The sequence below is a fragment of the Plutella xylostella genome, chromosome 22 (genome assembly GCF_932276165.1).
Source record: "Plutella xylostella chromosome 22, ilPluXylo3.1, whole genome shotgun sequence".
Classification (NCBI taxonomy): domain Eukaryota; kingdom Metazoa; phylum Arthropoda; class Insecta; order Lepidoptera; family Plutellidae; genus Plutella; species Plutella xylostella.
The window spans coordinates 2842306-2853960 of NC_064002.1; the positions used below are offsets into that span (position 1 = coordinate 2842306).

The 11655-nt window shown below is 36.5% G+C and overlaps 1 protein-coding gene across 2 annotated transcripts; it reads right to left on the minus strand.

The window, feature by feature from the left end:
• Nucleotides 1-3129: 3129 nt before the first annotated feature.
• LOC119690414 (coiled-coil domain-containing protein 6) lies at nt 3130-10983 on the minus strand. 2 transcript variants are annotated; one of them, XM_038105414.2, is made up of 11 exons: nt 10731-10983; nt 10526-10631; nt 10332-10422; nt 10102-10251; nt 8318-8461; nt 7580-7719; nt 7088-7165; nt 6434-6548; nt 5987-6079; nt 5462-5548; nt 3130-4990 (listed from the first exon to the last, which is right to left on the minus strand). In XM_038105414.2, exons 1-11 carry the CDS (start codon nt 10753-10755, stop codon nt 4853-4855), a joined length of 1167 nt encoding a protein of 388 aa, XP_037961342.2. In that variant the 5' UTR covers nt 10756-10983; the 3' UTR covers nt 3130-4852. The 2 variants fall into 2 exon arrangements, with proteins under 2 accessions (XP_037961342.2, XP_037961341.2); XM_038105413.2 differs by having other exon boundaries at nt 10526-10652.
• Nucleotides 10984-11655: the final 672 nt, after the last annotated feature.

An 11655-nucleotide genomic window follows, 5' to 3' on the forward strand; every position in this document is an offset into this window, starting at 1 on the left:
TTTGAAGATAGGTGCATTTTGCATTACACCTGCATTTTCTGCCTTTAACTCTTAACAAACAGTATGATGTCCAAAAAGAATATTGTACAAAACTGAACAAAGTATACATTGCAACTCAAACTTACCCTGGACCTTCCAAGAAACTACTGCACAGAAAACTTAAAAGGCTCCTTAGAGTAAGATTAAACATTTCGTATGTTTGCCCACGCACGAATATAAAGACAGATTCTGTGTAGAGTCGGTTGTTGGACATAGTATTTTTTGTCCGGTGTAATATACGGTTCTACCACGAAATATATGTTTCATAAAAACGTCAGGCGTGTTTGTCGGGTGGTTATAATATGTATATCTATGAGGAAAGCTATCCGGCGGGCACGTTTAGGCAACAGAGATCGATAAAGATTACAATTTTTTTTCATTATATATTCTATTTTCATGAACAATTATCATTTCACCGAAGGGATGCTAACGTAGGTGCTAACGTCCTCGCAATTTAAAGGAAGATGACATGTTACCGAAGTGGTTAAGAGATACGTGTGAGGCTATGAGCGACACATGTGTTCGCGCCGGCCGGTGGGGAACCCGCACTGTTTACTCGAAGCTCCATGCTAACTCCACCGTTTAAACACTACATGCTAGCAGCCCATGAATTAACTTTTCATATAAATAAAATTCACGCTACACTAACCTCCTGAAATTAACACCTTGACGTAAATACTATTTTAGTCACGTGCCATATGTTCGACAGAATTCAATGCCTCAGGTATTTATGGTCGTATGGTCAATCAGATTACGAACGCCTCCCTGCCTACATAATTAGTTCGTGCCTATAAAAGCTTCCAAAGGTTTACAGCTACGCGAAATGGACTTTTTTCGATGCCCATTCATAATTAAAAGTTCAAACTAAAGTCTTTCTGTTTGTCATCTGGATTAATGCTGATCATTTCGGCTATTGACTTTACCTGATTTCTAAGCGTTTGTCAACTCATGTAGACACTCGCTACATCCGTAATCCAGGTATATTATGTACTTAGGTATACGACTAAGTGATATGTAGGTATAAGTAGAAGTAGGTTTAGCATACGATTCAGGATTAGATTGATCGGCAACTACAGTTAGGTTAATTTTTTAGCAGATAAGTATTCGATACTTTGTGAAACTACTATGCCGACAGTGCATGTTTATCATTACAAAAAAAAACTTTGCACCGAATGTTTTAGTACCGTTGAGATTATCGACGAAACATGAACTTTCCAAAGCTGATTGGAAATAGTCGTTGTCTTACTGTTTCCTTCGTAGAAGTATAGGGTTCACAAGATAAAGTTCTACAAATTATGTTTTCTCTAAGTACTTATATTTTTTGGGACCATGATTAAAGGCTAGTCTTGTTAAACCAATACTAGAAGCTTGAAATGCTATTAGGATAGCTAGATACATTTTCTAATGATAAATAAGGAGTTCGATTAGAATTTTCTAAATGATGTACCTACCATTACCTACCATTTATTCTAAGAAAATTCTAATCTACTTACTTATTTTATTTCAAGACTAAAACCACCTATTACATATGATCACATACATAGGTATGTCTTTGAATCTGATTTATGTATGGGTAGATACCATCATGAATCATTAGACATGAACGAAAGGAACTTCTACTTGGCCTCCACGAGTGTAGTAGGTATTTAATGTTCTTCTTACTTAGGTATACATCTGGCTCATCCTCGGCAGCGGCAGCCAGTAGCCAATCTAACTGGCAATTTTTTCACCACAGTGATAAACCTTAGTCTAGCTATTTGTATTTGTCCCCGACACGCTAAGTAGATAAACGGTAAACCATTAAGTATATACTTACACCTACATTTTATAAAACATACAGAACCGTACCCCATAACAAGTGCACACCCTTGACCCTACCAGCCAGTTTGTGTTGGCTCTACTTACCGGTGCCCACTTTACGATTTTGTACGTAAACTCACAAACGCGCGCTCTCGCAGCTTTAACTCTCGTCTCCAAACATCAGAGGACAAACATGGACACAGAAACATGTTCGATAATTATTAGAAGGATCAATAATACGACACCAACTATTCGTTTTTAGTAAACAAGCTTTAGCTCTGGAGGGTTACTCTATACTAACGAAAAATTTACGAACGAGAACTGTCGTTCAATCGGCTTGTTTAATACAAGGAGATAGAGTCGTGGCTCGCACAGCAGAGAGCTCTGAAACGTAGTTTTTCGTCATGTAGAGTGACCCTCCGGCCGCGGAGATTTCTATTTGTGCCGGCGTTCAGTTTACAGACCGTTCGAGACAAGTTAGCTCAAACGACATTTTGTCGATAGACAGGTAAAGTGTCGTGTATGTTTAGAAGTAATAAACTAAATACCGATCTATGTTAGTTGATGTTAGTTTACAAGAATGCCGTGTTTGAGGATGGTGTTCTGGGTTGAATGTTTCTTTCTGTCTAGCAGCTGGCTGCTTATTCATCGTTTACACATTTCGCTAAAGTATTTATAGAGATCCAGGCAATAAGAATACTTACGTTTAGGTTATATTACTTTAGATTTAGTTAGGTATACATACACCATAGATTTATTGGAAACAAGCTAGTGCCCAGTGCCCACAAAGGAACAAACCACTAAGCTCCGTACAAACAATAATAGCATAGTTTACTTTCGCTTATAATATATTTAACTGAAATAATAATAACTTACTTACCACTAAATTAACATCGAAGTGAACCTTGCCGAAAGATATCCGCTCCAATTTTCGACTGGACTGATAAGCTTTTTTCAAACCTATCATAAAATTATTAAACACGAAAAAATCCTACGTGGGGGGGCAATATGCAAATCTGCCTACCTGTTGTAGTTGGTCAGACCAAGACAAATACACTTTAATACGGCGGCGGGCGCGGGATCGTTTGCTTAGGTTTACAACCTGGGGTGCAATTATATTACCTATATCTTTGAGTCGCCGTCTGTGCTGATACGCCGACAATAGTTATTCCACAGGGTTTCCCGCCGCTAATTTAGATATTACATATATTCTTATTTTTTTTAGTTTCTTACAGGATTAATTTCTATGATGTTGATGTACAGGGTACAGGTAAATGAAAGATATCGTAATAAATTCTTAATGCCTTTAATATTTTCTTTTATAACATTGAAAAAAATAAAATATAGATAATGTGTTGTGTAAGTGAAAATATGCAAATAATTGAATTGAATTTGAAAGTATTCACTCACTACTTCCTTTGCTTAACAGCATTCGATCCACACTGCTCTATGGAGCACTATGTAACAACACATATATATATTAGGTATGTACCAAGATCAAGAAGTAGTGCTAGGCCCAAAGTGATATATCGAATAAATTACAATGTCTTATTTTCATCTCCTCACACCTCATTTACAATCGGTGAACAATATTACACAGCCAAGACACATCTGAAACCCACTGCCGTCAATTCAAAGCTTATTAGTTAAACATTATCAATTACCATTCAATCAAAAATAGAATCATGATTACAAGCTAAAGGTTGATTAATTGAGTCTAGTGTCTACCGTCCACCCGATTTTTAATAAAATGCAACAATATCGCTTATCGCATACAATCTCCCAAACTTACACTATACACGCAAAATCGGGCACTGTACCTAACTGTAGACACAATTTTAAATAAATAACATCCATTGAACGGTGACCGTTTGCTTACACCTTTGTTACATGTATGTTATTAATTATCCGTACATTGTAAGATTTATAGGAATCAAAGGCAGTGAGTGTGATGTGTATTAAATATTGCGAATCGGCCGAGCACGCTCTGACAGTCCAATATTGCTTGGCACGGAGTACGTACGATACAGAGTTGCTACCACATATAATTTTAAATCTATGTGCAAGCGCATGTTAATCTTTAAACCCCGAAAACCTTTATAATTCGTTAATAAATCTGCATAATTACGATTTGTGAACACAGACTGTTATACATAAATATATATAAATACCCCTTTGAAAGCGAAAAAGCACGGGTTATGTACCGTGATTTCTCGAGTGCATAGTATGCGCTTAAGTTTTAATGCTATTTTATAGGTATAGGCAAGCCCCAAGAACGCTAATAGATGAGTGGAGTAGTGTTCAAAACACCTAATAAAACATGTTTCTCATTAGTCCAGCGATGAATACAAAGTTGATACCGGCACGTTTATAAACCTATTCGGCACCGTGAAAGCATAAAGCGATTGCAACATGCGTTCGAAAGACGATCAAACATAACCATAATATTGCAGTTAATGGTCGGTGCTTTTCTTCAATATTAAATTTCAATATGGCTACATAAAACGTATAGCTGAAAACAACCGTCAGATTCAATAGAAAGTAACGCAGTTACGTTTCTTCGCAAGAGTTATAATTTGAAAAAAAAAAGATGTTATACTTTGTAAAATACAGTATGACCCTTATAACGTTTGATTGACAGATCCTTATGCCAGGTCAATAACGCTTTTTATCCCTTGAAAACGAACAAATGACAAATAGAACGTAATGATTTTGACAGCTGTCATAGGACTCACACTTTATTTTACAAAGTATAGCTTAAAAAAACACAACGTGGGACGTTCGCGGAGATAGCTTTGAGCTAATTTAACAAAACAAACATAACATTTAGTTAGGCGGGATCAGACGGTTAATTTTTCATTCATTTTTGTCTTTCATTCGGCATCTTTCACTCGAAATGATACGTGTGAACTCAAAATGAAACAAAAGTGCAAACAATAGTGAATATTCACTCGAATGAACCGTCTGATCCCGCGTTTAGCGACAGAGCGTGTTCTGAGCTTCGGGTGTTGGTTTATTCCTTGGAGGAGGTGTCCATGGGGCTGGCAGGCTGCTGGAGCGCGGGCGCGGCGCTGGGCTCGAGCGGCGGCCGTGGCGGCGCGACGCCGGGCGGGATGGCCGGCTTCACGAAGCGCTCGCTTGGCCGTCGCGGCTGTAGGGGAAATGGTTGTTAATCATGGTATACTGTATGATAAATATTTGTGTTCATACTGTGATCTCTGTACTTAGTACTTAGAAAAACCTTTTATACATTTTAGTTAAGTTAAAAATTGTTAATTTTATATGAATTTTTATTTTAAGTTGTCTTAGATAATTTACGAATTTTGTGTACACCTTTAATTGGCTTCTATAACGAAATTTGATTTTTAATATCTGTTAAATGTTAGTTGTATAAGCTGCTGGTGTTCCAGTTGAAATAAATAAATGATACTTTTAGGATAGCGCCACGACAGAAGTAAATACAAATATTATAAAAATATATAGGTAAGTATATCTAGCGTGGGATCCTAAACGTGACCGTGGAGTGAGTTTTCCGTTCGCGAGGACGCGTTCTACTGGTTGACAGAAGAAGAAAGCCGATCCGTTTATGTTACGCTTATATGTGCTGTGACCCTTGACTGACCTGTGTGGTGAGATGCATGTTGGGGCGGGGCGCGTACGGAGACAGCGGCCGCGACCCGCCCGGCGACGACACGCTGCGGGACCGCGCCTGTGGAGGTAACAGGTTATACAGGGTGTTGTCAATTTAGATGAGGATATACAGGGACAGGGTGCTTTTGGGACACCCTGTATAGGGTGTTGTAACAAGAGGACATATTTAGGGTTTTATTATACCGCTACGGCAATAGAAAATTAGAAAGAAAGGACACGAACTGCAAAGGTTGATGTCCCACACAATAAAAAAACCGTATTTTATTTTCACTTTTCGACATTATTGGCTTCTGCTGTTCCAGCTGAGTAACTGAGTAGATGAAGATGGTCATGGCATCGCATGGTAAAAACAGTGTTTTTTTTTATAAAGGTAATAGTCCCACTATTTCTGACTTAATCGAGAGTGTTCGTCAAACACTCAGCAGTAATTTTCTGTACCTTAAAATCTTCCATACTACATAGGTTTATTAGATTAATTGATAAGTTAGTTACTTACATTGATTGCCTCGTTGAACTGTCTCTCCTCTTCCATTTCCAGGGATGATTCACTTTCAGAGAGATGTCGGCACAAAGCCTCGCGGCGCTCCACCTATAAAACAGAAAAAAATTAATTTTGTGTATAGTGAACTGTCAGAGGAATCATGCTTGCTGAAACGAGGTATAGGGTATAGGGAAACAATTTTATTATTCAACAGTTATGATGAGGTACTTACATCTTACATTTCTTCATTAATTTAGAAAAAAATTTTGGACTCTAAATATTGGACTGCATTGCAACTGTTATTTCACATATCCCGTGAAGAAAAGATGGGTGATCTCCAACCCGCTTGCCAAGCAGAAACCCATTCCCATGTCCTGATGTGCACAATTTTTGCACGGGCTTTTGTTCGTGTTTAGTTCATCTGTCATAGGTGGGTTAAAAACTACAAGGTACTGGAAATACCTCCTGCTGCAGTTTCCTCTGTAGACGCAGGTTCTCCTCGCGAATGTGTTTCTCTTCAAGGGCGAAGCGGTGCATCTTCTCCTTGTTCTCATTCTGGGACACGGCCAGTTGGTTTCTGGACATTAAAATAATAACTTTAGACATTTATACTACAACTAAAACTAAGTATTTAGTGATTATTGCAGTACTCTCAGTTTCTGTAATTTTTTCTAGTACAGAAAAGGAATAGTGAGACATCCTGCATCACGCTGGACCGACGTCGTTGGATACGTAGGTGTCGGTAGTGATGATTATGACGGTAGGATTATTGTGGGACGACTTAGGACTGCCGTGGACGATTATAATTGGGGTGTGAAGGGTTAAAATTAAATATGTTTGTTGTTATAAAAAACAACAACTTTTGTAAAAGGTTAAAGTAATTGAAACTATTAGGTTCACTATTATTAACTAAATAAAGCATGTCTAATGAAGGTTGACCATGTCCACGCCAATGCTCGTGAAAATATATTTTACTAAATTCCTTATTGTAACATTATGTGAATTACAAAATTATGAATTTGCTTAGAAGTTTAGTTTACCTCCGTATTAATAAAATATCAAGTCAGAACTATGTTTTTCATGAGCATTGGTGCTGTAATACAAGAAAAACATTACCTTAGTTTTACAACTTCTGAGCGTAGTGTTTGAATGTGATTGCTTAGGTTAGATGCGGTATCACCGTTACTGATGTCCCTGTCGAATGAAATTAGTTTTAGTCAATGTTAAATGGAACTACTTGAATGCAATAAAGTAATAAAATATTCTATAATTTCAATATCAATATTCAATATTCCCTTTTAGTGAAACCCTTCAGGAATATAAGCTTATATATTCCATGTTTGATTTAATTTTCTATCACTAAAAATAAAACTAGATTTTCACAAATACTTCGTAACAATGAGTTGATTATCTAAGCCGAAACTATATGAAGTTCTAGTTGCCATTCACATTACAATTACATGAATTATTTCCAGACATTCCAGTTAAGAAGAAATGACAAACAAAAACAACATAAAAAATACACTCAATAAAAAATATTATTATCTAATAGCTAAGCCTAAATTGATATAAGCGGTTACACATAATTGTCTATGTATATTATCTTACCTAGGGCTAGCAGGGTCCGACACGGGCTGGTCCAGTCTTATTTGCAGTGAGCGCTTCTCGGCCTCAAGCTTATCCATGCGTTTCCAAAGTCTATTTACCAATGCCTCTTGTTCTTGCTCTAGAGTGTTTTCCAATTCCACCTTTGCAACAATAAAATAATATTTTTAATACACTTTCTATCAAAACGCTAGAGGAAAGAAAAGAAATAAACATAAGAAACCAGTCAATGTAGAACCATCCAATTCAAGTTTACAAAAGTTTTCGTCAGTTTAGTCAGCTTTATTAAAAGGACTTTGTGAATCTCCAAGACCCAGATGGTAAGGGGTCTGATGCCTAAATAGGCTATGTACTTACAAAAGTAGAGTTGTACCTAGTTATTATTAAATTGGTAATCTATAAAAGTCACTGCCACCATAACCTAATTATATAAATAAACATAAACACCTGTGTAAATAGTAACAATCCCAGCTCAGCACTAACTCTAGTTTCGTAAATTATGTTTTATGCATTTAGGAGATTCTATATTATTAGAAAAAGGATAGGTAACTTGGTGGAATATAAAACCACATTTCTCCTTAGATTGTATTGCGAACTAAGCACACCAGCCTTACAGTGACGAAAGGGTTCACACAACACAATTCCCATCTGCATACCTTTTAAATAGATTAATTTGATATTTTATATGCACCTTAGAGTATAAATCATGATAGGTAAGTTTTTTTTTTACAGTTTACATACCTTTTCTCTGCGCAGTCTTTCTAAATTGGTTTGCTTAGCATGAGTTTCAGCCTCGAGTTTCTCAATCTTCCTCATGAGTTTGTTGACCAGACACTCCTGCTCCTGCTCCAGGGTCTGCTCGAGCCGGCATTTCTCTTGACGTAACTGTGATAAGAAGTCATACTTATGTTAAGAAACCATAGTCTGTGGTTATACCCCCAAGTCAATGTTATAGCTACAACTAAGGGCCGATTTTTCAATGCTCAGATAGACAGATAGATAGCGTTTATTCGACAGATAGCGAAATATTACATTTTTCAAATGTCAGATAGAGCTTATTCGTCCAATAACTCAGTTAACTGGAGAATAAATCTATCTGCTGCTTGGGCCGCCAGATAGGGCTTATTCGATTGATAATTTGACATTTGAGGTTATTGTAAGTTCTTTTTTGCGTTTATACCAATTACAGTTCTAAACTACCGAGCGCAGAGAATAATCGTCATTTTCAATGGATATTTTCGATGATATTGATGATATGGCGATCGAAGAAGAGGCAGTAATGAACGAATATATTAATCCATTTGAAAGGAAAGTCACAGTCGTCAAAACGAGGCCTGATCATTATAGTATGGGGGATGCAAAAGAATTTCATCGCCGAAAGGCACCAGACTAGAAACATTATGTTGATTTATTTTCAATCATTAATTTTATAAAACAGGAATGTAGCAGCACTTCCTTCATAAAAAAATATTAAGGTACATATAGTTTTTCATTTTACGATAAGCAGGTAACCTATGCTATGTATAAGTATCTAAGACATCCCTCCAGCTTGGCGGGATGATCTTCAATGTCCAGTATTGGACTGCTATAGGCTGAGGAGAAAAGAGAGAAACCATCAAGTACTTGATAATAAAACATAGGTGTTATAATTATTTCTTTCAGTTTTTATTTGTTAATTCTAAATTAAGGATATGTTGAATGGTAATGCTGGAGCAAATGCCTAACACCTTTTCTTCTACATCGATAAATGGAGGTGTATTTGAGGGCCCACCTCTAGTTTTGTACATCTCCTGCCTTTGCAGGGAAGACTTCTTCTTCATTGTTTTTTTGATGCCCTCGTACTTTAACTTAAGGGTTTTCCATGAGCGGACACTTGTGGTTATACCACTGGAGTTAAAAGAAAACTCAATTTTCTTCCATGCAGTCTCCTTATCTTTATTTGTTGCAGCATCGGTCTTTTTATTTTCTATGACATGTTTGAATTTATCTACCAAACTCACTACACAGTAACTTCAGCATTATTAAAATTCGCTAAACGCTCTCGTTTTTGTGAAACCATTGTGATTCAAAAATAACAAATTTAAATACCAAAATCAAAACAACCAAACCAAACAGTCAGTGAGGCTTGTGGCTTGACAGTGATAGTTGACACTGACAATTGAAATAGTAGTCTGTCCTGCTTTAGCACTAGTGTCTGCGCATATACTTGTTTCATCTCTCCTGAGTTCAAATAGAAAAATCGGTAAGATAGTTATCTATGGAATAAATCACAATTGAAAAATGGTTAAACAACTACCAGGCCGATAAACAGCCAAATAAAATTATTCGTTAGATAGTTATTTGACGTTTTATCCTGGCATTGAAAAACCGGCCCTAAATTACAATGACTGCCAGTAATATTTAGTTTGTTTTTGTGCATAATTTAAATATCACAGATTTAGAAAAGTTTTAGTTTAGTGTTGTCAATAAATCCAATTCTTTTCTAATAAGAACATAGGTATAGGCAATATTGTATAATCACTTACTTGATTGAGTTTTTTGGAGAGATCATTTGTGAGGCATTCTTCTTCTCTTTCATAATGATGGGCTAATGTCTCTTTCTCTTTCTTGAGAGCTTGAATCTTCTTCAGTAAGGTATTGGAAATGTATTCTTCTTCCTGTTCAGCCTTGGCTTGCTAAAAATTATGAATAAAGTGTGTAAGTCTACTAATTTGAGAAGAATGAAGAAGGATAAGTCCTGTGATGTAACACTTACTATTGACACTGAAGCCTGTCTCAAAGCACGATTCTCTTCCTGTAAGGATTTCACTCGAAGCTTGTAAGTATCCAATTCCACTTTTAGGACCCTGCAAAATGTTATAACAAAAAGACAGGTTGGTGAAACAGTTTTACGATTTATATAAATTACGGAATATTTTGTGCGGTGCAACAAGAGGCAATAGGATTTACCTGTTTTGTTGTTGCAGAGATTCAATCCTTTTTTGCAACTGATCGCGAGAGACCGTGGTCGGAGGCAGCATGGCGCCATCCAGCGAACTGGAGTCGCTCTCAGAAGCTGAATCCACCATTTTAGGTCCTGTAAATAATACACCAGATCAATACACACTCCAGGGACGATTTTAAAAGCTTTAAAATCAAAATAATGATATCGTACCAGGGGAAATCACAGAATCATCCATTTGCACGAAGTGTTGAGGACGGGACAGAAATTTGACATCTATTAGTGGGAATAAATTGTAACACTTTTCGTAACTTTGTAGGATATTGTACGATGATAATAACAGAATAATAAAATCTTTACAACATTAAGAATGTAATAATTTAACGAAATTGACTCAAGAAAACACTTGGTAACAAACAACCCTCCTCATCAATTTTCATACTTTTTTAAAATTACTTTTTAATTTTCATACAACATGTAAGTTATCTGTGATGCATTCAATTTTCACAGACTAAAAATAAGCTTTTTGATAGGGATGTAAACCGCTAAAGTACGCTGAAAGGTATAATCGATTCAAAATAGTAACTTATTCTAATCGAGCATCTGAAAAATACCTTTAATTATTCGAGTATAATAAGTTACTATTTTTAATCGAATGAATGATAATGTACAGAGTGTTTTTATTTGGAACTGTTGTGATAAATGCTTTCGGTCGCCAATCCTTCATCGTGCCGTAATAATAGACTGCTTGTTTATATTTCTTTCTTTCAATCATTGTAGATCATCACACGCTAATCAATCTCTAGCGTTTGTCGTTGATATGAACAATAATAACGCTGATCATATCTACCGATGAACCGATAACGAAGACGAGTACTCCAGTGTAGACTACGAACAAACGCAGCGTGGGACGCCCACCTGCCCGTTGGACCGACGACCTTAGGCGGGTTGTCCGCGGATTGGCGCTCCCGTGAACGGGGGCCTTTAAAGGAATTTATAATTATCTCTTCGAAACATAAAAAATATAACTTTAGTAACTATACCTTACTTACCTACGTAGTTAAGTAAGTAAAAAAAAATACAAAAAAACATAACCAATAATTATTGATACCCTAGCTCATTAATAGAATTTAATCTA

Coding starts and splice junctions, on each gene's coding strand:
- LOC119690414 (XM_038105413.2), bottom strand. CDS start 10,755: ATGGATGATTCTGTGATTTCCCCTG. Junction 10,653..10,730: donor TGATTCTGTGATTTCCCCTG/GTACGATATCAT, acceptor TATTATTTACAG/GACCTAAAATGGTGGATTCA. Junction 6,549..7,087: donor TCAGAAGTTGTAAAACTAAG/GTAATGTTTTTC, acceptor TTTAATGTCCAG/AAACCAACTGGCCGTGTCCC.